At 43.0% G+C, this 26,010-nt stretch overlaps 1 protein-coding gene across 1 annotated transcript; it reads right to left on the bottom strand.

Moving 5' to 3' along the window:
• Nucleotides 1-928: 928 nt before the first annotated feature.
• On the bottom strand, nt 929-26,009 carry TNN (tenascin N). The gene is given in 16 exon segments (XM_061452051.1): nt 929-1,261; nt 1,484-1,647; nt 2,327-2,485; nt 3,165-3,200; nt 3,203-3,257; nt 4,322-4,473; nt 5,340-5,472; nt 5,972-6,102; nt 10,502-10,765; nt 13,650-13,913; nt 14,144-14,233; nt 14,775-14,960; nt 15,856-16,119; nt 18,798-19,177; nt 20,126-20,582; nt 25,501-26,009. Coding segments are annotated over 15 exon segments (2,835 nt in total). The 5' UTR covers nt 20,536-20,582; nt 25,501-26,009; the 3' UTR covers nt 929-1,114.
• Between the last annotated feature and the right edge of the window lies 1 nt (nt 26,010).

Genomic DNA, 26,010 nt, shown 5'->3' on the forward strand with positions numbered 1-26,010 from the left:
TGTTTTGGTTTGGCCAAGGACTTTGTGAGCCTCATGCTCTGCCAGGGGGGAGGGGAAGCCAGGAGGAAGCAGAGACAGGACACCTGACCCAAACTGACCAAAGCGGTATTCCATACCGCAGCATGTCATACCCAGGATGTAACTGGGAGTTAGCCGGAAGGGCTGGGAGACTGCAGGGTTGGAGGAGGTATCGGTCGGTGCTTGGTCGGGCTTGGGGGTCGAGTTATCGGTCAGTGGGTGCTGAGGTGTTGTATTCTCTTCCCTTGTTATTTCCTTTATCATTATTACTATTGGTGGTAGCAGTAGTGATCTGTGTTATACCTTAGTTACTAAACTGTTCTTATCTCAACCCGTGGGAGTTGCATTCTTTTCGATTCTCCTCTCCGTCCCTCCGAGAGCAGGGGGAGGGCAAGAAAGGGGGGGGAAGTGAGCGAACGAATTACCTGACTGGGTTTAAACCACGACAGCCTGTCTTCATACAGGAGGTGCTCCAGCCCCCTGATCGTCCTCGTGGCCCTTCTCTGGACTTGCTCCAACAGTTCCATGTCCTTTTTATGTTGAGGACACCAGAACTGCACACAATACTCCAAGTGAGGTCACATGAGAGCAGAGTAGAGGTGAAAGATCACTTTCTTTGACCAGGATGATGAGAGGAAAGGAAAAGAAGACCACAGGCTAACACAGAAAGGATAGTCTCAGGAAAGTTCTCTCTGATGTAAATTAGGGGGAGTATTATTTTTTGGTGGGTTGAAATTGAATTTTTTGACACCTGAAGTGGATAGCACCAGGAAAGGACAGAATTAAGAGAACTCAGATGCCTTGGGTTTTGAAAAAAAAAACCATCATGTATTAAAGCTTGTTTTATGTAAAGTTCACAGAAGTTGCTTGTGTTGGATCAAGTTGGTCCTTGTCATGTATGTTTAGCCCCCTCCCAGTCTCTGACAGATCAGCCATCAGGAGCTCCAAAGTCTGTAAGCAGGCTGGGCTGCAGTATTAGAGGTCTCTGGATGCATGTTGGTCAGCAATTGTCTCCAATGTATTGGAGAAAGCTATCTGAATCTAACTTTTTGTTAAGAATCATTATCTTTAGGTACTGTCCTGCACCAAGTTCAGTTTAAGCCCTGATCTTCTTCCTCTTCCCTAATAGAAACCTCTTCTTCCTCCCCAGGATTGGCTCATTACTGGAAGACTGAGGACAGATCTTCATCTCAGTGAAAGGGATGGAGAATTCATGACCTTTCCATGGCTCCTAATTCACACCCTGGGAAAAGGCCAAGAAATTTCTTTTACTAAAGCACCTAGACCACAAGTTAGGAGTCTAACACTGCCCCCTTATCTAAGTAAGTTTGCTTACGGATCATTTTCCTTTTAAATGAAATGAGGTAAGATAGACCAGGCAATCTCTCCTGCTCCAAGGAGAGACATCACCCCCATGTGTTTTCTCAAGGCTAGGGAGAAGACCTAACAGAGCTCTGCCACTCACCTTGCTGTGCTTGCTCTCACCATATTTCCCACTGAGGTTGGCCAAGTGGCAGTTCTTGTACCACCACGCACCATGGTGTGTCAGAGCACAGTTGCTGAGAGCCACATCATTGTCTCTGTCCCATGTTGTGAACTTCCAGCCATTGTGGTAGGTCATTGCATCCCCTAAGAGAAGAGATGAAAAACATGATTAGAAGTAAGATAATACAGTTGCTTAACCTGATAGCTTAGTCACCCTTCAGGCAGAGCACAGCAGGCATGTAAGGGGAAAAGCAGCAGCACAGCATAGATCAGACAAAAATTTCTCAAGGGCTGCTATTAGAGGGCATGTCCAAGGGCAGCTGAAGATCTAAACCTTGTGGCAAGAGGATAGATCTTAAAAGTTAAGTAGAAGACTATGGACACAATGGCAATGGTAAGGATTTACAAGTGGCAGAAGCCAGCACCAGGATAACTACTGCTGCTGAGCAAATTACCATCCTAAACAAGAGCCATTCTCTTTGCACTTCTCAGATGGGGAGCCCCAAAAGTTGCTCCACCATCAGCACAGGTTACCCCATGGAAACACTTCCCAGTCTGCCTTTTCAGCTGGTGTTTCACCAAGTTACAGAGCCCTCTCTTCCCCATGGAAAAGCAGCTCTTTTTCCCATCTTCAGCAGGAGACAGGCCTGTGGGCATACTCTCCTCAGTCTTTCTAGGAAGTACAGACTTCTCTCCTCAAAGCAAACCACATCTGATCTAACCTGACCTAATGAACTCCCATGCTACTGGCAAAAATACACAGGTCCCAGCATTTGCTTCCCTGTGCTAGGCAGAGACAGCACAAGTACAAGACACTCCTCACCAGCACTGCCTCTGTAATTTTCCACTGACAGCCTATATCTGTCCCTGCTTGAGGCAACCTGGAAGAAGTCGTAGACAGATTCACTGGCTGTCCATAAGTCCACATGGAGCTCATAACGAATGGGACTGCTGCTTGTGAGATTGTGCAGCTTTGCAAGACCTAGGAGAAAAAATAATTACTGTTACAATGGAAAAGCCTGTTCACCTTTGCAATGGTAGACTCTCACCCTGCGGCCATTTTGGTTAAATTGGATATTTCCTGCCTCCCTCCTTCCCTGCTTGATGCTGTCACGATGTTTTGCCAAGTTTAAGTTGTCTTATTTTCTGGCAAGAGACAGCAGTATCAAAAAAAAAAAAAAAAAAATGAACAGCCTAAACCAGCAGAAGCCTGGCTGTAGCACAGCATTATTTTTCCCAGAACATTTAAAGACTCTTGCTCCAAAGACCTTACCTATTTAGTGCTGGATTCTCTGATACAGAGTTCACTAACAAAACAAAACAGACAAAAAATGACTGAGTACACCAAGTTTTGCGTAATATCCTGGTATTTGAATTTTCATTAACGCAATTTCTTTATTACCGCTCTCATAGGGGCACACAAGCTTGAAATAAACCTTTGTGGAGTTTGGCTTGCTCAGGGACTGTTCCAAAGCCCAAAAATGTCAGCTGAAATATGCAGTGGCCCTTTAGAGATTCCTCAGTGCTTCACTGGCATTTGTAAGGAAGACACAAAAGCTGACAGTTCAAAACTGCAGCCTTAGGGGTTGGATATTTCAGCATTTAGGTGCTTCTGCAAAGCTGATCTTCAGCTCTTCACTGGTCACACCCATGTACTGTACCAAGCCAAAATTCCCCTGTGGGATCTCCAAATCCACATAATTTTCCCAGCGTTGGTAGAAATCCACCTCACCAGTGCTCTGCCTCTGAAACACCTGCAAAGCAAGGATTGCCAAGTGACAATTCATGACAGGTTGACGAGAGATGAGGAGGAGGGATATGAGAAATGCTCACCCCGATTCAAACACAATTGAAAAGGTGAAACATTCAAGCGCAAACAATTGTAGCTGATGGTACACTGCATCTGAGCAGGTACACACATGAATTCATTTCCATTTTCTGACTGCATGTAAGCACTAGAGTGAATAGTAAGTTGTGCATATTATACAGTTTACTTTCCACAAATGCCTATGGACATCACAATCTGAGCATGATCTAAGAGACAAGATCCATGAGACATTTGGGTTTCTAAACTGTAGCAAAATCAGAGGGATTTGGGCAGTAACACACAACTTATTTCAGTGAAGAAAATCACTTATCCCTGAAAATGAAAGGTAAAAGGGGGAATAAAGGTATTTTTATTTGGTTAATTTAGGGAGACAGCTATCTGGGAACCTCAGATTCACTGCATGTTCATACACATTCCCCGCTTCAAAGCATCTGTGTTTCTGCCTCCAGGTTCCTTTGAGCCACTCAACAGCTTCTATGTGGTCAGGGTTCAAGTGCATGCTCACACCACTAGTATTTAAAACACTAACAGAGTTCAGCTGAAGGATGTTAATTGTCCATATATATAACATTATACTGCGGTCAAAATGAAATAATATAGCTCAGTTAACTTGTGAAAGGCAGCCAGGCTAAGATGTGCTACCTCATCTTACCTACCACTGGGCTGAATAACTCTCATAAGACCACCCACGACCTCTCACTTGCATAAGGTAACACATTAAGCTGTCATTATTCAGCCATTGCCCTCGATCAGCAATATTACAAACTTGTGTGGCATTCACAACTGACAATGAAAAATGCTATTGCTCATTCAGTCTCCCACAGCATTCCTATTGACAGCCTGAAGGGATACATCAGCATCCACCACCCTTTCTGGAGCATGCCACTCGATAAAGGCAGGAGCTGAAACACAGTACTGCAGTAGGGCCCCAGCAGACACCAGTACCAGATCACAGTGATAAAAAACAAAGAGGAGCAGAGAATCACTCACTATCCACCTGCCTCCATCAGTGGTCATGTCACAGTACACCTGCACTGGCCTACTGCAGTCCCCCTTCAAGTAAATGGTGTACATGCCACTGGATATATTTCCATTCTGCTGCATCTGGCTGCAGTCCGCGGGATACGGGTAGAGGGAGCTAACTGCAAAAACAGAAAATTTCACATCAGCAAAGCAGGCTATAGAGCTGCAGGAGGCATTTCACACCCTGAGGAATCTCCTAAGGACAGCGTAAAGACAAGAAATCGGCAGCCCTCACTGTGCACAGCTGCATCTTGCTGCTGGCAGCCTTCCCTACTTCCTAGGAAGTGATGCATGGATGGGGTCCCCAGAGGCTGCAAGAGATGCAAGCTTGGGTTTCAGTGAGAGCAGGAAGAAGGAGCCCTTGTTTGTGAGGGTGGGAGTACCACTAAACAGGGACTGTAATGTCTCTGTATTTCACAATTTGTCCACAACTGGCAATCCCTGTGAGCACTGCCACAGCACGAAAGGCTTCCACAGCAAGCTGGCATGAGATTTTGTTTGATTTGTTGCCATTTGGGTGTGCTTTTCCTGACCTATGAAAACAACCTGGGCAGCTACACAGTGCCAGGGGAGTACTTAAACAGCTGTGCCCTACCATTACTAGGATGATGCAGGCAGATCTCTAAGTGTATCATAACATCTCCTGCCCACTGGCAGCTCACCAGCAGGCTTTATCCCATGCTTGGCTAGCAAGGTTTGCCAGCAGCACTGACCACAATGAGTAACCTCTACTCACATCACCCCATTGTGTTTCGCAAGGTTCCAGATGGCGTGGCTTAGAATGGATGCCCAGTCAGGAGATACATCCCTGACTTGCTCCATGGTTTGCTTATGATCATAGTTTCCCAGTGCATCTGTAGAACATGAACTCCACCTCTGACCTTTATTATACAAGGTCATTATTATATATATTATTTATATTATATGTAAAACACAGCAGCTGTAGAGCACAGGGAAACGTGCAACACCAGAGGCCAATTCCTACCTGTTGAGAAGGTACTGTCTGTCTTTCTGCTCTGGCGATCTCCCTTATAGGCTACCACAAAGATTGTATACCTTACTCCTTGTTCCAGTCCCTCCAGCACAAACTGTTGCTCACTAGGACTGAGCTGTATTTCCTTCCAAATAAAACAGATCAAAGGTCAACCCAACTCTCAATGGCATTTAGCTTTTCTGGACCACAGTGCCTCATTCTCCATATGCAATTACAGGTTTCCCTTGTAGAGTTCAGCCACACATGTTCATTGTATTTCCTCGAAACATGGAGACCATCTCCTCAGAAGGAAGACTTTGGGCAAAGTCTCAAGGAACACCACTAGGACTCTGAGGACACCCTATCCCTGGAGGGCTGCCTCTCCAGGTAATAAAGAGTTTAGGAAACAGAAGTAAAAATGTTCTCTACACCTAGAGATCTGTTGGGAAGAGGTGCTACTGTCTTGAGTAGAAGCTGTGGAGGGACTTCGTGACACGTCCTTCCTCATGCTCTTCCTCCCTGGGCCATGGATAGCATAGATTCCCTTCCAAAATTATCCATATAGCCACGAGACCCAACTGGCAGAGCCCATAATCATAGGGGTGATTTCACTGGGGTCTGCAGGACTGAGGAATTTGCTGTACCTTGCTTGTGCCATCTCGACCCTGGTAGGTCAGAACATAGCCATCAATCTGTGCTGCAGGAGGAGTCCAGGTAACCACACCAGCAGAATGAGTCATATCTGATACATGGAGGTTCTTGGGAGGATCAATCTCTATTGAAAAAGAAAATTCAAGTCTCATCATGCAAACAAAAGACACCAACTGCAGTGCAGCACTTGGGCTGAGCTTTCAGAGCCTGTTAACTGGGAAGTACAGAAACTACCTAGTGAGCTGCATAGCTAGCAAGCAGCAGAAGCCAGACGTGGCAAGGTCTGCTACAGATCTGGTTTGGGATGTTTTGTGAGCCCTGCAGTTGGCTCAACTGTTCAGGGCCCAGAATCTTGACACAGCTGCCCTAGAAATCCCCATCAGACTCATATCCAAGAAGCATTCACAGACAGGTCAGTTTGGGGCTCTATCTCCAGTCCTGGAGCATAGCCCTAGTGTGGCTGGCTGAGTGGCCTACACCTTGTTTCCCTACTCATATGAAGCTTACTTCATAAGCTTTGTCATGCTTTAGCCTTCTTTAGTAAACACAGTAATACAAGGAAATGCACAGCTTTACAGTTCAGTCTGTGCTATATATGGGACACCAGCTCCTTCACCAGCTTAGCCAGGTTTTCCCTGTGCAGTCAGACTGTTCAAATTCACATAAGGAAGAACAACAGAATTATTTTTAAGCAATGCCAGTTAACAGCAGCTGTCAAAAAGTGTCTTATGAGATACCTACAAGAGGACTGAAGTGCTTCCCTAGACAAAAGCTCATTTGGAAGTAACAACAATGGAAGCAGCATCTGCCTAATTTTTATCCTGCACTTGCTACATCCTATATACTTTATTAACATCTTAAGGAAAACAATTTAAGTAGCGAGGTTCATCTGGCTTTCCAAGTTTTAGAAAGAAGGTTCTTGGTAGGCAAGAGCCCACAGATTTGCTCCAACCCCGAAGCAGACCTGAGTTTATAGAAAATTATAACTGAATAATTCATATCAATTCTCTCCTCTTCCCCCCAGCTCCCCTGGGGGACTACAGGTATGTCATTGTCTGTTAATTCAGTTCTTCTGTATGTAAACCAGAGAACAACACTTCCAACAATTTCTTCAAGACCTTGAAGAGTGCTATGAGGATAAGCATTAGCAACAACTACAATGCATCAACTACTACATTGCGAGAAGGCCACAGAGAAAGATAAGGTCAAGCTATGCCTTAGATAAATGAGAAAAGTGGCTTCTCCCAGGAAACGCTGCACTCCTCGTGTGGAGGGTTACTGCTTAGAACAAAGGCAGAGAACAAGAAATCAAAACAGCAAATGTAAGGAGAACAACAAGGACAGGAACACCAAAGTTCACACAGCATTTTGGTTTACACTGGCTATTTCTTATAGCTGAAGACCATCTTTCACTAGGCTCACGAGTCAGGCATTAGTACATTACCTAATGAACTCGTGGTTCACCCGGGAGACCACTAAAAAACTGCTTTCAGTACAACCAGGCAGTAAACCTTTCGAGAGGCTGACTACATGTGTACCTCCGGCTGGACAGCAGAGGGCGCCAGAAGGTACAAAATCCATCACGAGAAGCAAGGGATGGGAAGGGCCGCCTTAGTCGGCAGTTCCACAGCACCGCTCTTAAAGGCCAGCCAGCGGTTCCATGGGTCAGCAGGCCACCGCAGAAAACTCCCTGCCACAGCCCGGTTTAATGCCAGGGAATAGCCAGCCATCACCGTGAAAATGTTGGTTTTTTTTCCCCCCCCTCAGAAGTTGTGTTATTTTAGCAGAGGTGCCCTTACTTTTGGAAAGAGGACGCCAAAACCGGAAGTACGTGTGTTTTGTGTAGGTATTTCAAAGCTAACCCTACTAATGCTAAATGCATTCACTCTCCCAGTTTCACTTCATGCAAAATTTCCAGGTGTCTCCATTTTAATTCCAGTTAAAAAACAAACAATATTTCAATTTGCTGAAACTCTCCTTGCATTTCTAGCTCATTCTTTTGGGCTCAGGAGATCTTCATTTGGTTCCATCAGCTGCCCTTGACCTCTGTAAGGGCTGGAGAACTGTTTGACATCTTGCCGTAAATCCAAGCTTCAACTGTTCTATCTCACACCAGTTTGATTCACAAACTAAGAAAAACTATATCAGCAAGGCCAGTGGATGTGGAATGACCCTGAAATGTTCCCAGCACACCATAATCCTTATGGCTGGCTGAACAGGAACTTGGCAGTCTGCTAGGACCAGTCTAAGGTCAAGAGCCAAAAGGCAGGTAACTAATTTAAACCATTCCCAATTCTAAAATGATTTAACTTTAGTTGTTAAACCTCTGTTACTGCTAGGCTTGATAACAGCACATGATGGATGGCATGCTTTTGACTAAGGACTAGTGAAATAAACTGGGTACCATCAGCTGTCGTCACTCTTTATTACAACGTCTGCACTTTAATCGTCTTTATCAGCAGTCTCCATTATGGTCGCTCTGGGTAGTGAAAATGCACATTCCTCCTTCCATAGCTACAAAAATCACTTTCCAGCGTTTCCACAGGTCACCCATGAGAGTGTCTGTGCCTGCCCTGTTGGCCTGGTTGCTTTCTTTCCCTGTCCAGGTACAGATGATACACACCACATCTGGCTTAAAAATAATTGGGATAGCAAGACCTGTGTCCTGCCCCACCTCTCCCTCATTCCCAGGAAATGCTAGCAGTGCCCTCTGCCAATTAGTCAGTCTTCAGCCTGGCTATGCAGCCAAATTCTGCAAGCAAAAGCCTTGATTATACAAAGGAAATTACTGATAGTTAAGAAACTTTATCCAGGCTGAAACCAGGCTTCCTTTTCATGTTCTGGGAGAAGACAATTAAAATAGAGGTGCTTCCTTCCAAGTCTTGATTCACTGATAAGTACTATTCTTATCAGTGACACTAGTTGAGCCATCCTAAGTTTAGACAGGATTCAACAGCAGTAGTGTAATACTCTGGGGCAGATCTATGCCACACTTGCAAAGGTCAGCATACCTGAAGACCAAAAAGAGCAGGCAAAGCTGATGAGTGCTTTAGCAAAGTGTTGTGAAGCTCACTCTGGGCTAATAGTTTCTCAATTAAGAGTAGTAATTATTTACCAAAAGTTATCTAGACTTAGCACCATCTCTGTCTGAAGCTTGAAGGTGCCTGTAGCATGGATGTCCCCACAAGACAAATATGCTCTGCAACAGGCCAGAAAGTGAGACCACCTTCACAACACAGTATCATGTAGAAGCAAAAATATTTTCTATTACTGCCTCAGTGCTGACCTTCGTGCTCTGCTGTGTTCCCTTCTCTGCCCAGAGGAAGATAATATACTCAATGCCAGGTTTCAGTCCTGTCAGTCTTGTAGCGGTCTTGTTCTTTCCCACTTCTACCTCCTCTGTGTCACCACTAAAGGTGTAGTTCACCATGTACCTATCTATAGGAGCCTAGGCCCTGTCCCAGGAGATAGTGGCTGTGTCCTCTGTCACTTGGTCAGTCATTAGATGAGCCGGGCTGTCAATTTCTGCAGAGATAGTTAGAAGGGAAGGACACAGGCTGTCAGAGTCACACTGTGACACTCCTTCCCCTCAAGAGTCTTGCAGTTTCTTCCTTTTTCAAGTCCTATCTCTGATCACATATTGATTGGACACACAAAGCTGGGAGGTATCGAGGTCTGAGGTGGGTTGACTGGGGTCTATCTTTAATACTTCCAGATGCTTTCCCAGAGAGCAGCACAGCCAGTTCTGACCTGGACAGAAGTGAGCCTTTTGCAAAGCAAGATACTGTTACTTTGTTTTCTCATGGTCACAAGCCTCAAAAGCTCACATACATATCACCTGTCCAGAAAGTGAGAGAACAACCAAAGCTCTTTTGCTAAGAGACTAAGATGACTTAGATACACATTTACTCATCATCCTTCAGCAAGATCCTGACCTAGAGCATGGGTCTCAAGTGCTTGCAACCGCTTGCAATGGATTCAGATGTTCAACTTTACAGTGTTGTTATAAACCAGCAACCCTCACAATCGGCAGATCACTACACCTCCTTAACCAGGACTGGAATCACAGGGGGAAAGTCCTGGTAAGAACAACTGAGCACCGGGATTAATCATCTTATTGCAAGAAAAGGCATCCTGCCTACTGTTAGTCTCCCTGCACTGTAATTTATTAATCTGCAAAAAGGAACTGAGAATTTCCTTATTCCATGATGAAGGATAAGCAAATAAAGCAATTAAAATAAAACAAGACTATATGAACACATAAGAGACTGCTGCAAAGGCTTCATATTCCCTAATCCCTATTAGTATTCGCAGCATGGCCCATTTGTAGTACATAAAGGTAATTAGGTTCTCTCTGTTGTGATGTTGAATAGGTTTCACAGCAAGATGCGCTGACCTGAAGTCTTGACTTGTTAAGCCTGAATCTCCCTCTACTGTGAAAATGTCTTGGGATGGATTTATTCAGTGTTAAGGCAAAGCTGGACTGTAACTTATACTCTTAATAAAATCTATTGCCCACTTACCTGTCACAGCCTCAGTCCTGGCCCTCTTGCTCTGTTGTTTTCCCTTTTCTGCCCAGACATAAATGACATACTCCATGCCTGGCTTCAGTCCTGCCAAGGTAGTGACATTCTTGTCTTTCTCCACCTCTCTCTCCTCTGTGTCCCCACCAGCTGAGATGTAGCTCACTCTGTATCTGTCTATTGAAGCCTGGACTTTGTTCCAGGAAACAGTAATGGCATCCTCTGTGACTTGGTCAGTCAGCAGCTCAGTTGGGCTGTCAATTTCTGGAAGTGAAAGTTGTAATTATTAGAAGTTTTAGTGTAATGCTGTGGTAATTACAATGGTTTAAAGACACAAACAACACAAGTTCTATAGCCAGAGGCAGTACGCTTTATCAGACTATGAAATCTATTTGGAAAAAAAAAGGTGAGTTTGGGGAAATGATTCTATGCCCAAAGACCTGAAAAAGGTTTGTGTGTCCAAAGGCCTGCTTGTTTTTTTTTACCAGCTTAACCTGGTAAATCGAATAGAAGTTTTATCTTTAGCTATAAACTGTGTTTTGATCACGCAACAACTGACACTTGAGTGAGTCCCATTGGATATTACCATTTGTGCAGCCAAATAATTTTGTATGGTTGAATACAGTGCAAGGTAGATTTAAAAATGGGTGCTAACTGCTAGCACACCCTGCCATTCTTGATACATCGGTAAGCATACCTGCATGGCAGTGCCAAGGTGGCAAGACCCTGTGTTGGGCTGCTAATTTCTGCAGGAACAGTTAGGAGTGAAGAACACAAGTTTTCCCAATGATGCTACACTTACTTCTTCTCTTCAAGGGCCCTACCAATTTCTTCCACTTCTCATCCTTTATTTCTTATCAATGATAGGCCTAAACTACAAAGCTGGAGGTGACCATTTCAGAGGTATTTCAGCTTGGGTCTAGGTTTCCTCTTCACACTTGGAAGAGCAGGGCTTTCTGTTGGGGAGCAACAAAAACACAGCCAGCCCTGCACAGACAGAGAGGAAAGCCCATGCAGAACTTGGTGTCTTTTGCTTTCTGAAGATCACAAGCTCTTGCCTCAGTTGGTCTGGGAATTAACCCCAAAAAACTAAAATCACTTGCGCAGAATCCCTGTCTGAAATACACCTCTCCTGGAACAAGATTATTTTATAGTAAAGCAAAGCTTCCTACCTATCACAGCTCTGATGTCTGCTGGGCTCCCCTGTCTGCCTAGAGGCCAGTGGCATTATTTTTGCTCGGCTTCAGTCCTGTCAAAGCAATGATGTTCTGGTCCTTCCCCACCTCCACATCCTTTGTGTCCCCATCAGTTGCTTTGTCTCTCATCAAGTATCTGTCCAGAGGCCAGTGCCTATCCCAGAAGATCATGACCGTGTCTTCTGTCAGCCATCTGGCCACTACATGGACACTAGATTGCCAATTTTTTGGGGGGAAGAGGTTTAAAGGTGAAGAACAAGGCAGCAGCACTAGTGAAAACTAAGTTCACATTCTCCACTAGAAAAAAAGCCACTTTCAATCTCCCCCCATTATTACAGTCATTCCCCTGCCCTTTCACAGGTGGAAACATGCCACTATGTTTCACAAGCCTTAACTCACTATCACAACGCAGCCTGCAGGAATGGGGCCCTTCAAGGACAGCCCTTACACAACCTCCACAAACGGGGCTTTTTTTGCTGGATATTTTTTTTTTCTTCACTAAGCTGCTAAACACATCTTAGCATCCTGAGCAATGAAAGATTTGCAGATGCCTCCCAAACTGCCGGAACAGCATTTCTAATTCTGCTGCAGGCTTTAAACTCGAGGGCATAAATGCACAACCAACAGCCACACTGTAATTTACCACACATCAGCTTAGCTGTACTGTGATTTATCACACATTAGTGTTGTAAAAGTTGTGATTTTCCACCTGTGTGTACTAATGTCACTTCTTTTGCAAGATGAAACTTCATTTTAATGAAAGATGCTGAAGGTTGTTTGTGTTTTGTGTCACCCTAGAGCAGCACACACTGGGAACTTGTGTTTGAATAATCACAGCTCAGCTAGCTAGCAGCATAAGATCCTCACCTGTGGCAACAAAAATCAAGTTAATTATTTTCTTGTGTGATACAAAAATCAAGTTTTTTCTTTAGTTATAATTGTGCTGCAGCTGGGTATGGGCTGTGCCTGTATGCATATGCAGTGCATTTAACTTCTTAACTTCCTGAGTGATCCATAAGCCTCCCAGCCAGTCCCCTGCATCAGTGAGCACATGAGCTGTCTTGAGACAATGGACCAACTGAAAGCTGGTGATTTATTGAGCTTTTTAATTAAGCATTTGACTGATCCTTAGTGATCCCCTCTGGATGGGAACTTCAGGCAATCCTACAAATTCCCTGAGGCAGCTCTTGTGTCTAGTCAGATTTATATGCTTAAATATGTTGGTTAACATCCTGAGTGGAGCATCCCAAACACTCCCCTAGGAAATTTCTGCTATTGAAGTGCAGATTGCACATAGATAAGACATTTGTAAATAGTCAGTACAAACTGCTTTTGTACCCACAGCCACGTTGAACTGTGGCTGGCTGGAGTATAAGAACTGAGCAGAACAGAGGCTTAAGGAGTTTCCCAACCCAGCTGCAAACACTACTGCAAGCGCCCTCCATTGGAAACTTCTTGTCATCAAGAGACAGCAACCAAACACCCTGTTCAGGAAACTTTACTCCCCTTTTAATTTATGCCATGATCCAGATAAATGTGATTTTCCTTTTTAGAAAACGCTCTGGCATGACTATCTGTGCAAAATGTGTATGAGCCCCCTGTCTTTTTTGGGAAAAGCTACAACAGTCACCCAAAGAAAAGCCTGGAGGTGGTTTATCGCATTTTAAAGGCAAGACATGAATTACATATTCCAGTTATGAGGCTTTAGTTTTTGCTGTGTTTCACTGTTCTTTGTAGTAATAGTAACTGATGCCTTGCCATACACAAGGACTCAAAGATTGTCTTCAAGCTGACCTGGAGACCTGTTCAACCACGCTAGTAAGAATGACATGAATTTTTGCCTCACTAAAAAAAGCATGCAGATCAGAAAAGGCTTCAGTAAAACAAGTAAAGCTGATGAAGGAGTTTGAATTTCAAACCCACCTCTCGCCACTGCTGCTGCTACAACTTACCTGTCACAGCTCTGGTGCTTGCTTTCTTGCTCCTATAGGGCCCCTTCTCTGCCCAGATGTAGATGATGTATTGCATGCCTGGGTCCAGATCCCATTAGGTGACCATGTCATTTTCACTCCCCACCTCTATTTCCTTTGTGTCTCCATCAAGTGAGGTATATCTCACCATGTACCTCTCTGTGGGAGCCTCAACTTTATTCCAAGAGACTGTGGCCATATCTTCTGTCACTTGGTCAGCTGCCACATTGGTTGGGCTATCAACTCCTGAGAAGATTTCAAGGTGCAGGATTAGGAACCTCCAGCTAAACAAGGCGAAAGACTGAGCTAGGGCTAGGTTTTTTGTTTAATAAAGTGTAGACAAGCTTAAAGCAGATCTGCTTGCAGGTCCTGCATGAAGCAGCAGCCAACTATGCACCTTTTGTGCTGAGATCATGACAGATCTGTCCCCAAACCCTGTAGAAACATCACTATCATTAAAGAAGCTTTCTACATACCAGTCCTACCACTCACTGAGGATGGTTTCCCCTCTATATTGTCTTTCATGGGTATGACAGCGACCTCATACTCGGTGCCAGGTTTCAGGCCTGCAAAGAGAAAAAGGGAAAGTTACCAACAAATAGGGAAGGCAGTATCTTTTTCTTAAAGAAAGCCATTTTGTTTAGTCTATTCCAGTTTTAGGTTTGTAGCAGAGAGGAACTTAAAGTTTAGATTTCTACCTAACTTGCTTTTGTCTTAAGAATGCCTTGATAGCACTTTTGGTCTGGGCTTGCCCTGAGGACATACACTGACTGCAGCAAATGGAGATTTCCATATACCTTCAGTGTTACCAGCTCTGAAATAGAATATGCTTTATTCTCAACAAGGACAGAATTAAAGCTGAATTAATATGCCTTGAAGCTTCCTGTCCACAGGGCATAGAAGTTTTCTCCCTCTGAAGACACTCATCAATTATGGGATAGTGGAACACTAACAGATCTCACCCTGGCCTATGGCAGGCACAAGGTGAAGGAAAACTGGCCATCCACACATGAGAGAAGCATCATCTCAGCACCATGGTCTGACCATCAATCACTCCTGTAATTTCTTCCTGCCCCTGACTAATTTGGAATACCCACAAGTACTCACCAGTCATTATGTGTCTGCTCTTAGGGCCACTGCTTTTGGGTACCATGACCTGCTTCTCATCCATCTCCACCAGGGACCTGAACTTCAGCTTGTAATAATCCACATCTGTTGGTGGGTTCTGTCATTCCACTTCCAGGGAGTGCTCCATTTCTTCTGTCATCCAGATGGCATTGAGTGCAGATAGAACTGGGAAGAACAGCAGAGGGTTGAGGACACAGCATCAGCACAAAAAGGTAAATATAAGATAGGAAGTTGTTAAACAGTCCTGCCTGCCCAGTCATCTGCTTCTGAGACCATAGACATTTTCCTGAGCCAAACTGGTCTTACGCAAGTACAGCACAATAACTGCTTGAACAGTCTTAGTTTTATCCATGGTAACACTCCAACTCAAGAGTTTGCTGGCTCTCAGCTCCCACTTGTTGTGCTAGAAAAATGTCAAAATAATCAAATTTTCAACTGTTTCTTCTAAGTCCAGGCAGACAGCATAATGTCATCTGCTTACACAATGGCATTTCACTTCTCCAGAGACTACTTCAAATATGCAATCTTTCCACACTTGATCTTCTGACCTCAGTAGCACCAGGCTTATACAGTCCTAGGAAGAGATTATCAGGAAAAACTCACTGCTGCAGACATGTTTGGCAAATTATTATCTAGGAATGACATTCTGTCTACTTTAAAGTCACTTCTGCATCTGGTTAAACAGTGTATTATTCTTAATAACGTCCTGGCTTTATCTTGCACACTTCTATTCCTGCTTCTTACAGGGGGAAACATTACAGATTCTCTGTAATTCAGGGGAGCCAATGCAAGTAGGATTTGGACAAGATAAAGCAAAATTTGCAATACATTCAGCCCTAATGATACATATCTGGGAACAGAATGAACAGATTTTTTTTTTCCAGGGGAAAAAAAAAAAAAAAAAAAAAAAATCAATGACAGAAAACTGCAACTGAAGCTGGGAAGAAAAAGTGCTCTCTGGTGCTCAGACAGGATATTACAAACCTGCAAAACAAAACAATTTGCTTGTTTGGCCCTAAAGATCTACAGCTTCTGACTGAAGAATACTGCCTGCTCCTACCTGTACTTGCTTCTAGATACTTGGGCTCACTAGCAGTCCCCTTCTTCACATGATGAAGTGTGATATTGTACACGATGCCAGGCCGGAGACCCACAATCTCACAGATGAACTGTTCTTTGGGCATGTGGACTTGTTTCACCAATGTCTCATACCCCACTGGGTAATAGCTGATGAGATAATTATCTACATCAGTCATTGGATCCCAGCTGACAGCCAGAGACTTCTCTGTGGAGTTCAGTAGCTGCAGGTTCTGAGGAGCAAGCACTAGAAGAGAAACAAAGGAAAACATTGCAATGGGGTTGATGTCACATGGCCAAGCGAGACATTTTTTCAAACCTATTTTGAACACAGGGAGAATGCAGAACTAGAAGCCCCAGTCTGAAGTCATCTTGGATTTGTCCATTTCTGGTCAACAGCTTATCATTAAGTACAAATGAATACTACAGCCAGTAACAAATACAGTAACTTCCTGGACGACTCTTTCCAGCTTCTAAACCCACACTGGCATGAGGAAAACGTTCTCATGAAGCTGTCCTTTCCAATGTCTCTAGGAAGTAAAAGAAAAGCCAAAACCTTCTTTTCTTATTACTCAGTTACTCAGAAAAGTCAACTGGTCCCCAAAACTGGGGAACAGCTTCTCTGTGGTAGAGGCAGAAAACTGAGTACTGATGGAAACTTACACCCCGGAGGAGACCTGGGCAAATCCACTGTACATAATAGATTTCAGAACACCAATAGTGTCTTAGCCATTTTGCCACAAGACAGACAGCTCATCAGTGTCTTGAAAGCAACCCTTGAAAACATTCAATGTAAAACATCTGTCAGAAAGTTTACCTGGTTTTAATTACAAGTAAGCAAATCATAAACTGATCAAACCATCTATGAGCTGTATTTCATTAGCAAGGCATCAACAGACAGCAAAGTACAGACAGCAAGTGCCTGGAGTGCCTGTAAAAAGGAATGTGTCAGCAACACTAGGTCAGATAATATCAGGAATTCTTCTAACTTGAAAGGCAGCATTCATTCCCTTGTGTAATTCACAGCTTTCACTGAATTCTACCCTTGATATGCGCATGCCATTGCTTTTGATAAAACTCTGCACAAAATGCAAGAATGCTCATCCTGCCTTTTCTTATGATACAGAAGCTAGATTTGAATAGTTCATATCTGCAATAACATAATAAAGAACCTGAACACATATGATGTGGTTTATCCCTTGTCTAAGCATAGTTCAGAAGAGGATTCTATCTGCCTCTCTGGAGAGGTAAGGTGTAAGAAACCACTATCATCTTCTTAGGGCAATGCCTAGGACAGTTTGTTTCCAAGCAGGATATTCTAACAAGAGCTTCTTACAAAGGCAATGACTCTCTAAGCCAGGAGAATCTGCTTTTGCAATGTGTTTGTTTGCTCTGCCCTAAGCTGCTCCAGAGCCATCTTCTCCAGCCAACATGACAACCCCAAGCACTTCAGGATTTGATAAAAACGTGTCTGGTCAGGGCCAGGGGTGTGAAGGGGAAGGAGGCAACTGCCTGGCCTTGGTAACCCTCGAAAACCTCCTGCTCTTGCTCTCCAGCAGCTGAGGACAGCCTGAAGAGAAAGGGTTCATCAGAGGCACAGCACCAATTGCTCAGGTGAATTAGGAGGATGGGTGGCTGTGGGCCATGCCAGAGTCCATCTTGTGTTCTGCTCACTCTCATTAACCTCTGTCCATCAGGCAGCTTCTGCTCCAGAAGCAGGCTGAGGTCCTAATGGCTGAAGCAAGCAGGAAATGAGCAGCACATTTAGAGATCCAGTGCTGGGCTGAGAGCTCACATGGGGGGCTTGTGGAGAAGCTTGGTTCCCCTGGGAACACCAGAGTGTCCCTCTTTATTCTCTTTTCCAATTTCCTGATTACAGCATCATTGCAAAGACTTCCTGGTTAAACTAATACTGTGCCAAGATATCACAGAACTGGTTTTGTGGATACCGTCACTTTAAGGTATTCATTTATTCATCTTCAGATATACCACAGTGTTATTTTGGAGTGCCAGTAAACAAAGCCCAGAAAGAGCACAGGCTAATACCCTGTTTTGATGCAGACCTCATATCTGGATGAAGAATTTGAGCTAGTAATATTTTAAGTAACAGACAAGTCTCTAAGCAGATAGATCAAGCCTGAGAGATGAGGGATGATCCAGAGCAAAAAAGACCTGAAAGCAAGGTCACTACAAGCTCTTACTGAGCAATACCTGGTGCTCAGTGTGTGTCTGTTGCTTATTTCTCCTTTATGAGGAGCTGTGCAAGTTTAGACCAAGCAGTGAAGGAAAGATGGCTTTCAGGGTAAAAGGCTGAATGCTGAAACGTGGAGTATCATCCTGTGGTTGTATGAAGATTATAGGTTTTTCAGAGTTAAGTGGAAACTGCTGGACACACGTCTCATGGTCAGCTCACTCAGGTCTTCTCAGGCAAATCCTACTGCTTTGTAGCAAAGCAGGAGAAGGGAGAATTTCCCAAAGATCTCACTTCAAAAGGAGATTTAAAGGATTTATGCATCCTTTGCCTCACAGGTTTTATCATATCAACTACCTTATCAGCAAGGAGTGCACACTGCAGCAAACTTGATTTGACCTTCTATTGTCTCATTTGTATGTCAACAAACAGAATCTGGCTCCTTCTTCAATTATAGTCTCCATACAGTTTTGTTTTTCCCTTCAGCTGCTACACACAGGCTTGTGCAACACTGTCTTTAACTGCTTTTTCACCTTTCCCCAATTCAACAATATTTCCAGGCAATTCTTGACAACAAGGATCAGTCACCAATGCCTAGACCAGCAGGAACTCCGAGAAGAACATTCTGACCCCACACTTAGCTGCTACAGCATTAACCAAATAATTATAGAAGATAGAAAAGAAAACTCAGCTTAAAAGCATGAGGGGAGAAATAACTCACAGGAATGTCGTACCCTGGGAGCAGTCAAGGCCAAAGAAGCCGTCATGGCAGTAGCACTCTCCTGTGTCACAGAACCCATTGCCACTGCAGTCCCCAGGACATCATTTCTCACTGCAGTCCTCCCCGATGAACTCCTCATAGCACTGGCAGACACCTTTGGCTGTGTCACAGATCTCATTGCTGCTGCAGTTCTCAGGGCAAAGCTGATGGCTGCAGTCCTCACCGAAGTGAGGCTCGTCACAGATACACTTCCCACCATCACAGCGCCCATGTCTGCTGCAGTGGCTGGGGCAGGAAGGACTGGAGCAGTCACTGCTCTCCCAGCCCTCAGCACACTTACAGCTGCGTGTCTCATACAGGAATGTCCCATGGCCACTGCAATGCGAGACATCCGGCCAGAGCAGCACCCGGGTGCACAACAGCAAGTGTGACACACAGGTGAGAGAAAATAAACAACTAAAATTAGGAATATAGCAATGCAAAGGCAGTGAAAAGGTGTGCTCAAGGTCATTAAGGGAAAACATAAATATCACTGGAAAATATGGGCTGAAAAATACTTGAGGACATCACCATCTCCATCTGTCCCAGGTCCAAAGAGGGATCAGCTCCACCCTTGCCTTTCCCAACACATTTGTCCATAGCTAGCAGGACCGCAGATTCCATGGCTTCCCCAGAGAGCCAATTAGAAAGCTTTTCACAACCTCTAACCTGAATCTTCCTAGTTGTAATTTAAGCTCACCATTTCTCACCACAGTTATAAAGATGGAGAGCACATTATTCTCATCTGTTATATGCCTGTACTTTTCATGTAAGCAAAGCCTTAGCACTTCTCCCTGTCTCCATTCCCCAAAGAACATTAGTTCATTAAATCTTTTCTTAGAGGACATGTGGTATAAAACTTTTATCACAGAGCCTGTGGCCACCACAAAACATAAAAACTCTGCTCTTCTTTCAGTCAGTTATCAAGGAGGAAATAAACAGACAAATTCTCAACTGCAGAATTATGAAGGCAAAAGTAAGAAAGGAAAAGACAGCAACAAGAAGTACCTCCTTCACCTTCCTCCCTCCCGTCCACTGAATCCTCCCACCTCTGTAAAAGTCAAGAATCTGTTCCATTCCACTCTTCCCCTGCGCTGGTTTCAGAAGTTGTACATACTACCGCATTTTGGGACCTTCAGATCTTTCACATCACAGAAACCAGAGCACCTTCCCACCTGTAGGACTATTTCACTCACAGAGAACCCCCAATAACCATGACAAATGGATTCCAGTCCCCAAATCGCTGCAGTAAATAGGCTGTACCTGGGATGTAAGAACAGATACTGGAATTCTTACTTACCTCGGTTTCCCCTACAGCACTTCTCAGGGCTGCAAATTTCTCTCAGCTCTGCCACTTCTTTCTCAAGCTTCTCTATCCTTTCAAGCAGACCTTTATTGTGGGCCAATGTTCCACAGTCCCCTTTGGGTGCGTGCACATGGATATTGTGCCTAAAGCTTATATTCTGCTCTTCATTTTCCTCAGCCTCTCCAGGATTTAGCTGCACTCCACTGTTGTCTTCACGCTGGAATGGATCTGCCTCCACCTTAATCTGGGAGGATGTGGGCAGGTCAATCTTGTAGGAGCGGCTGAAGGATATTCTTCGACCATCGCTGGTGCAGTTGTGAGATGCAGGATGTTGAATAGCAGCTGTCTGAAGAGCACAGCACAGCAATACCCCCATTGGAAAGGCAAGCCAGCTCTGGAAATCCATCTGGCAGATTTTCAGAGGGAGCACTGACTCCTCAAACAGCACAGGTGCTTCAAGAAAAAGAAAAGAAATTAAACTGTATGGTTATAAAGTTGGCTTTCATGATTTCTCTTAAAAAAAAAAAAACAAAACAAAAACAAACAAAAAAAAAACCCAAACCACAGTTATTTGTTTTGCCCTAATTCAGTACTAGGTTGGTAGAGCACCTGCACTGAATGCTGGATTCACTTGAAGGATTAAGTTTATTTTGCTTCTACTCGGTTATCTGATTTGTTATCTCAGCATTGGGAAGGTTGATATAGAAGTTACTGGAGCAAATCTGTTAACACATGGAGCAAGAGGATGTTGAAAACCCACCTGTTTCCCATTTTTCTATTTCAAAAACATTCCTTCTTTCCTACCCTGCATAAATAAATACATAGGAAGAGCATGGTTTTGGGCTGATTAAGTCTCAAAGCTAAGCCTTAAAAGTAAATACATATTAATGTTTAACTGCATTGACATTTAGAGGTCAAATCTGGAGACCAAACATTTAACCTTAAAGTCTTCAGATACAGTTTTTAACAGAAAAAAAACTTTAGTTAACCAAGCGAGATTTTTTGACTTAAGAAACTAACACCTTAGAGGCAAGAATAACAAGAAGGAAGAAACTAAACAAACATGGGTAGAAGGATAAAATGTAAAGTTAGAAACATAAATTTATAAGTTGGCTTGGCTTAGTCAATGTTACAAGCTGAATTTTGGCACTAATGGTAGATGTCAATCTGTACAGGAGGTGATACATACTTGGTTAAATACTTAGAATTTCATATCACACAATGCAAATACAAAATGCCACCATATGTGACTAACTAAGAAGTCATGTTATTCATTGCACTAGAAGAGAAATCATTATTTAATTGCTAAATTAGGTAATGTGATAACTAGAAAGCATTTGGCCAGTAGGTATCCATAGTAACAGCACATCTGAACTCAGATAATAGTGCTGCCCCAGATAGTACTCTATAAAGTAGGAGGACTCCAGTCCTAAAGAATTATACTAAATTTTTAGCTCCTCTGCTATTTCCATTATCATCACATTTCTGAAAGCCATCCTGAGTTATAATGAAAATTAACTGTTTCTGTGAAACATCCTTATATCTCTTAAATGTCTGCCAAAACTTTTGAAATATCCCTACCATTATATTCATGCCCTACAGCTACAAGAAGGTGCCCTTTATGCTCAGAAACATGAGGCTTTGGGTGCTAAAATCCATCACGATTGGAAATGCATATTATACCTGCTTATACGTATATTGCAAGTCACTCTGGTGCATATCTCTTCAAGCAAAATCATCACTGAAATCAACAAAAATGGGGTATAGATTTCAAGATTCAGTTTACAATTATCTTGTTGTATTTATCTAAGGGCATTATCTCAGCTGCTTATTCCCAAATAGCAGTTTGGTTGGGTTTTCCTCCCCCCTCCATTCAGCACTTATCTACCTTTAACTAGCAGTAAAAGAAAGGGGGGGAGGAAGTATGCTGCTTTGCAGAGGCAAGGGCTTATTCCCTGTCTCTGTCTCCTGAGAATTTGCAGATGCCTGTTTGTGACCCAAGATGCATTTTTCCACCTTGACCCACCTGCTGTTCTGTTTCCCAAGACTCCTTTCCCTCAAAGACACACAGAAACTAATTATAACTTTCTTTTTCTTCTATGTAGACTTCTGAAACAAATGAAGATGTAAGAGATTGCTTCAAAGCTGTGAACAAATTTAATGTCTAAATTCTACAGATCCTCACCAGTCCATTGCAGGAAACCCCAAAAGCTTTGTGTTGTGGGATTTATTTCCAAACCCCTGGAGATGACTCCCCAGAACCACTCCTACCACCCCAGACAGGCACATCCACAAAATCCCTTCACTCAGCATCAAGTGCTGAAGAGCATTCTGGGTTGGAACATGATGTCATTACTAATTAGGGCTTCCTGGGAACCACAAATTGATCTCCGATTTTCCTGGGCTTAGAAATCATTCAGTAGGAAAAAAACCTGAATATAAGCATTTCTGTTAAGCGTAATGAAAGAAGACAGCTCTTTTGGCTTCTTCATCGTATAATAAAGACATTTTCCCCTGCTGTTAAAAAGGGTATGATTAACCAATTCTTCATGGAGACTATCATGTCATATGTACGACTGGCAATAATAGCAGATTAGGGAAAGGACTAATCTGGGAAAGAATGCCAAACAGCCAGATCTACTAGGCACAGAATATTCTTCTAAGGAAAAGGATAGAAGAAGCCCTGCTCACATCTTTCCAACCTTTGCAAAGGAAAGCACAGGATGATCAAAGCTGGACAGAACCTACTATATTCATACGAAAGACTCTAATGATCTAACTCCAAGTCTTTTTTCATCCTACAGGTCAGTGCTTGAAGGTCTGGGGCATAGGCCTTTGCAGTATTGTCTTCTGCTAGCACCCAGTCAGCCACAGGAGATGCATGTCTGGAAGCTGCTTCAATCAAGGCAAGAGCTGATGAAGGCATGGATGTAGACAGTCTGCAGGGTGACACCCTGGCAACATGAGATAGGAGTGGAGAGAGAAAGGGAAACTTGTAGTTACAGGAGAAGGAAATGCAGGTCTAGAACAGCTCCAGGGCTGCAGAAAAGGAAGAGAGAGACAATTATAAGATCAAAGACTGAGAAATGGGGCAGAGTAGGCAATCCAAGCAGCACGAGTTATGCAACACAACATTAGAAGCAACACACACAGAAGTTGTGGAAAAACAGCCTGGAAAAACAGATATGCAGTGAAAGGAGCCACAGGGTGAGACCTGAGCTTTGTAAGCACTAAGGGAGAATACAGTGTGCGATTTTTTGAGCACAGCTTTTTGCACACTAGGGCTAGAACAGAAGCTGCCAAATTGTTGAAGAGACATGAGAGCTGACAGTTTCCTAATTGCTAAGTTAGGAAATTGGCACATTTAATCAGGGAAGGTTTCTGAGGTATACAAAAGAAACAACAAGTATTAAAAGACACGTCAAAGTCTTAAGCAAGTTCACAGAAGTGCTGCCGATATCCAAACAGCCATCACTTATTTCAGTAGGTCCCAAGAAAAGCAACAACAGACCTGCCTGAACAACACTAGGAATGTGTCATGTAAGGTCAGGAGACACAAGTGTTATCAGTGATTGATATCACTCATGTGCTCTGCCCTCAAATAGATGTCGACTATAGAATGCCATACTGTTGAAAGCATGGAGATGACAACACGGGAGCAGGAGAGCACGCAGCAGCAGCTTATGAAGAAGCAAATGCGCCTGCAGAGGCACATGGCAAAATTGTGTTCTTGGATACAGAAGCAGATGCAACAGCACAGGAACTGATAAACCAGCTCATCTCTGAGTGAGTTAGAACACAGTCATGATCCTTGCATCTCGCAAAGCTTTTAGCAATAAAGAATGACAAGTCAGTAACACCAAAGAGCAGAACTCGTTCACTGGGGCTACTATTTTTTCTTGGCAGTCTGATAAAAATGAAGGGAGGGCCAGAATATGCCAAAATGATACTACTGTTCACTAACTACTACTACTACTACTAATGGGCTAAGAAATCTAGACCATTTTCCTTCTGCTTTACACATTTTTCTCAGTGAAGCATTCAGCTGAGATAAGCTATTAATTTTACAGACTTTCCATAAGTATAATTTAGTTTAACCAATAGGATGATTTGTCTCTATTTTCTGTGGTGAAAATATTTTACTGTTCCAAACCTCACATGCTTTAGAAAGCTCTGCATCAGATTTCCTTTCTTCTGATATTGGTCATAAAAGTAATTCAGTGCAACTGCTGTAATAAGCCAGCCAGCATTCTGTTTTCAATATTATGTAATCTTCACAGAATTAATGGCTGTAATTAAGGCAACCAATGACTGCCAACAAAAAAAAAATGCACCCATTAATTTAGCAAGGTTGTTTCTTTCACAAGTATCTATCTTTTTTTTAAATTCTAGACTGAATGAATGTTACCTATTTGAAATAATTAAAAGAAAAGCAGAAGTACAGTCAGCTGGGTAGGTGCTGTGCTTCTAGTTTTATCCCTATGTTTACCTTTTCTTTTACACTAATTCTTCTGCAGTGTCTGATAAGCAAAATGTATTAACTGCTCATACATGAATGAGGCTGCTTCCAAAACCCTACTCACTCATTAGAAAGTGCAGAGGAACTTAACAGTATTTGCACATTTCCTTGTTACTATATATATGCATTTTGTAAAAAAAATGATGCAGCTAAATCATTAGCTTCCACTCTAAGTTACTTTGTCTTTCCTGAAAGAAATCTTTGTTCTGTTGCCTGCACAGCTCAAAAATTTTGTAACTCCTGCATTTAGTCAATTTTAGTTATCCAATTAATGAAATTTTTATTATAAATAATATAACCAATAAAGTACTTACATTGTGTAAATATTATGCATGGTAAAGAACTTCTACTGTTTTCCACCACTGAGCCTGTGAAAAGATGTACTAGAAAGAATAGGAAGAGCTTTTGGATAGGAAAATATCGACCAGTTACCAAGAGTGTTGCAATTACGGGTGATCAAATTCCAGTATAATCTCATAATAAAAGAAAGGGGTTTAAAACAGCTACTGTCACATAGAAATCTGACCCTAAAATAGAAAGTACTGGGACAAGTATTCTACAATAACTGTAAGTTAAATCCTAGCTCTATTAAAGCCAAAAGCAAAACTCTGATTTACTCTATCAGATATGAGGTTGGAGAACTTAAGCCCTTTGAAATGGAGTGACATTAAATACTACCATACATTTTGCAATAATACTACATGCCCATAATACAGGATTATTGATGTTTGTGTAAGGCTTTCACAGCCTTGGAGGCATCTGCTATAGGAAGTCAAAAGAAAAATCGCCTGGGTTTTTCATTCAGAGCAAGCAACAGGAATCTCATAAGAAATAAAAATACTTTTCTCTTACCTTTCAAGTACTTTCATCTGTCTGATTCAGAGCCCTTCTGATGCAGCCACCACTTGCAAAGGTAATTTGAACAAGCTGGAAGGTCACCAGATCCTCTCCTCTTCCCACTCCAGCTGGAAACCAATAGTACTCCCTGCAGGGAATTTAAGTCCCCATTGACCAGAGGAAAGGAACCAATAGAGACCTTGGGGTGTTTCCCTCCCACAAACCACCTAAGGAGCAGGCTGGCCCTGGGAGCAATTGCCCTAGTCAGTATCAGTCTTTCTCACTAGCACGAAAAATCATCTACTTATTTTATGCTCTGTTTCTACTTAAAAGCCAGAAAGCCTTTCTGGCCCTGCAAATCTGGCTGCAAACATTCCAGAATTATCACTGACGCCCACATATTGACAAGCACATTTGTAGTACTAATGATGTGAAATTCAGCTGGAGTAACACAGAAAGTTAAAATAAAACACCTTAAAAACCAGCAGTAAACACAACACTGCACTTATCCAGTGCAATACTTAC

The sequence above is a fragment of the Pezoporus flaviventris genome, unplaced genomic scaffold, assembly GCF_033815535.1.
Source record: "Pezoporus flaviventris isolate CSIRO_AGI_PZ_B2104156 unplaced genomic scaffold, CSIRO_AGI_Pfla_v1 ptg000013l, whole genome shotgun sequence".
Lineage (NCBI taxonomy): Eukaryota > Metazoa > Chordata > Aves > Psittaciformes > Psittacidae > Pezoporus > Pezoporus flaviventris.